The 3,692-nt window shown below is 47.6% G+C and overlaps 2 protein-coding genes across 2 annotated transcripts in view; one reads left to right on the forward strand and one right to left on the reverse strand.

Moving 5' to 3' along the window:
• Window positions 1-3,692, forward strand: part of PDE6H (phosphodiesterase 6H) — a 53,067-nt gene that overhangs the window by 8,166 nt on the left and 41,209 nt on the right. The window lies entirely within an intron of this gene.
• ARHGDIB (Rho GDP dissociation inhibitor beta) overlaps window positions 1-3,692 on the reverse strand; it is a 17,500-nt gene that overhangs the window by 3,592 nt on the left and 10,216 nt on the right. Inside the window, exons 2-4 of the mRNA XM_019514960.1 lie at window positions 3,012-3,199; window positions 2,205-2,288; window positions 598-674 (exon numbers count right to left, since the gene is read on the reverse strand). Of these exons, the coding sequence (XP_019370505.1) occupies window positions 598-674; window positions 2,205-2,288; window positions 3,012-3,189 (339 nt within the window). The 5' untranslated portion in view covers window positions 3,190-3,199. The remainder of the gene's footprint in view (window positions 1-597; window positions 675-2,204; window positions 2,289-3,011; window positions 3,200-3,692) is intronic.

Below are 3,692 nucleotides of genomic sequence, written 5' to 3' on the forward strand. Positions count from 1 at the left end.
TTTTTTTGGGGGGGGGGGGGGGGGGGGCAAAACAGCCTATTTTGGAGGATGTAAGACAATGCAGGAAATCTCAGGTGTTGCATAATTTTGTCTTTCACAGCCAACAGTTCTCTCCTCTCTAGATGGCCCAGAAAGTCAGAAAGTGACACTGACCAGATCAGCTACACAAGATTTCATGGGGAGCTTTTTCCTTCCTCACTCTGGAATGTGTAGATTCAAAATTTGCTTTGAGGCCCAAAAGCTTGAGCAAAATTCAAAGCTACTGGATTTTACCTCAGATTATACGCGGGCCATTTGGAAGCATGAATATTAACTGGCTTCCATACTGCCTCCAATTCACTGCTCCTCTTTTCAAGTTTATACAAAAGGTTTGCAAACTCTTTGGTGCATCAGGTCCAAGTTATAATGATACCCAACATGAGGCATGTTTAACATGGGTCAGAGGTTCACTGAGGACATTTTGTTCAGCTTTAGTTATCTGACGGGCTGCTCATGACTGCAACCAGCATTGATGGCATTTCCAGCTGCTCCACTCCTGAACATACTTTTTTACTGAAGCAAGGGAAATCAACAATCTGTGAGAGAAAACAAACTTACTTTGAAGTGGATCTTAACTCTGTATTCAACTCCTTCCTTTAATACAAAGTTCTCTTTCTTGAGTGCCACAAGGTCCCCTGTAAAAAAAAAAAAAAAAAGAAAAGAAGTATAAGACATACCATGGAGAGAAGAGTCTAGATCAGGGGCAGACAATTATTTTAGCTAGAGGGCCACTTAATGAGTTTTGGTGAACTGTCAAGGGCTGCATGGGTAGCCCCACCCCTTGACAGTTGCCCCACCCCCTGGTCACCCTCTTGGGACCTGAAGCCCCACCCCTAACTCCTGACTTTTGCCACCAGAAGTCCCTCCCCTTGCTTCCTAGAAATACTCCTTTTGGGAGGGGGGTTGCCATCGTAGAACCAGGAAAAAACCAAATCATACACTAAAAGTCAAACACCTATTATAATGTATTTTAATTTTATTACAAAAAATACTTGTGTCATGATTTGTGCTTGCATAGTCATACCTTCCATCATTTTTACAGAAGCATACTAACAAAATGTATGCACACATGTATATGCAAGAATCAGTACTATGTGCATGCTTTCTGGAGTGTGTGTGTGTGTGTTTGCGCGCGCGCGCGTGTATACAAATACCTGTTCATCTGCATGCTTGTAGACATACATAGTGTACACATGTGCTTACTGCGATAAATTTAGAGTTCATCAAGTACTCAGATGCAGCATCTACATTAGATGGTAGGTCTTTCACACATGCAAGGCCCCAGCTTTCAGTAAGGGATGAAGACCGGGCAAGTTTTGGAGGAGGCGGCAATATGTGTGAGCATAAACAGCTTTGTAGGGTTGAGCGAGCGCTGCATATTTTAGTTAAACAGGAAGCATCTATGTTGCACTAGGCCTGCCTTCCTCCTAATGAAAAGCCCATATAAGGTGAAGCATGACTCTCTCATCCTGCCCCAGGAAGCCAGAACTAGAGTATTGCTTGATTCTATAGTTTCAAAAGAGCCTGTTACACCCTAAGCCAATGGAGGCAACTCAGATGGAAAGCAGAGCTAACCCTTTCCTGTTACTTAAGGGACTCCCAGCGCATGTCTACTCACCTCTGTGCCATAACAAGGAGCACACAGAGAAGAACGGCCTGCCTTTTTTTTGTGCACTACACTGCAGGAGGAAATAATGGAGGGGTGGGGATAAGGCACTGGGTGTCCACCAGTAAGCATGCCTGAGAGAGAGTGTATTGGCAAATGCACAGTATCGGACTAAGGAGGCTATGCTCCATGCATTTTGTGGCATGATGTGCACAGAACAGGCATGCCGTGTTTCACTGCCTTGCTCCCAACCACAGTCCTTTGACTATGTAGATGGGCACTAAGACTCGGCGCTCTGAGAACTCTCCAAGCCCTTCTGCAGGCTGTCTGAAGCTGGAGACCCTGGCACATGCCTTCATTACTCCTTACCTTTTTTTTGTTATACATTAAATCAGAAACATGGCCCAGAGTCTCCCTAGGGACTACTCCCCAAGGATTCACCTTGCCTTCCCCAGGGCCAACTTCAAATAGGAAACATGGACCAGAATTATCCCTAGACTTTAAGCCTGGGCTGGACCTCTGATTGTTCTCACACAGGACAAGAAACACCTTCACTTACCAGTCAGGTCCATTGTGATTGGCCCCGGAGCAGAGCTGCATACTAGAGTTAGTCGGGTGACTACTACATTGGGAGCTGTTGGGTCTGAAGGATCAAAATGAAGAGGACAGTCAGTTTGTAAAACAAGAGTTTAAGGGGGAAGACATAACTAATGAAATCTAGAAGCACCTCCCTATGGCAAGACTGCCCTGTCAGTGGCACCGGGAAACAACTGGCTCATCTTATGCTATCAATCTATAATCTTCATCCGTCACCCTAAAAGACTCTTTCCTAAAAAGATCCGTCTGTTCCAGGACACTCCCATAGCAAGACACAATGCAGGTACACAACTGATATGCTAACCTCCTGAAAAGAGTCCTGCTTTGGAGATATGCCTGTCACCATAAATCCCTTCCCCAACAGGAACTTTGCCAGTCATAAACACGCATGAGTCACAAGCCTCTGCCCCATCTGAGTTACTGCTACCCAAAGACCTCATCTCCAGCTGAGTTATAGACCTCATCTCCAGCTGAATCCCTGGACCCCGGTCAGGCACATATCTCCTAGTTTGTTCCCACCCCTCAGCACAAGCAGTGCTTATATCTGCCAATATTGGATTCTTCTTCATTATGGACCATCTCAACCCCTCCCTACAACACCACAGCCGTAACTGTGGAGTGTCTGTGTACCGTGATGCCTCTCTGAGCCTGCCTCCTCAGATCTATCAGTCATCTGACCCCAGCCCTCTTTCCTGCCACGGCAGGGGGTTGAACTCAATGATCTGTTGAGGTCCCTTCCAACCCTAGCATCTATGAATCTAGATCATACCTGCCACCACAGGCCCGTCCCCCAGCAGAGATTTCTTGTACTTAGCAAGGCTTTCATCATCCTTGTCCAGCTCCTGCAGCTCCTGAAGTGTTTTCTGCGGTGGGGGCTTGTAATTCAGTTTGTCATCCAGTTCATCATCATCTTCCTCCACATGTGGCTCTGGGGTTTTCTCAGTCATGATCACCTGTCTGGGAGTGTGGGGAGACAGTCCATCACTGGGAGTACAAAGCAACTTGGGTATAGTCTAGGCTGTAATTGTTCTGGAGAGCTATTGGTTCAGTGTCCAGGCACAGCACTGAGCAATGATCTTGCATTAAAAGCTGCTGCCACATACAAAGCATAGAGCCAGTGCCATAGCAACAAAGTTTGGCACCTGGGGCAATGCCTGCAGCGGCAGCCCACCCTTGCCCACACAGAGCCCTGCACATGCTCCTACACCCCACGCTTGCCCAGGATTGTATGCAGCAGCAAGAGCTGCCCTTCCCCCATCCCTGCACCCCATCCCTCCCCCACACAAGCTGCTCACAGCTCCGTCCCACATCCCACCCTAGCTGGGCAGTGCCTGTTGGGCCCCCCTCACTTTGGTACCTGGGACTTTCGCCCCGCTCGCCCCCTCCCCACCCCTTGCTATGGCACTGCATAGAGCAAAATAACTGCCACCAAGGGGAAGGTCTTACTTTC

The sequence above is a fragment of the Gavialis gangeticus genome, unplaced genomic scaffold (assembly GCF_001723915.1).
Source record: "Gavialis gangeticus isolate Ggan-Ray unplaced genomic scaffold, GavGan_comp1, whole genome shotgun sequence".
Lineage (NCBI taxonomy): Eukaryota > Metazoa > Chordata > Crocodylia > Gavialidae > Gavialis > Gavialis gangeticus.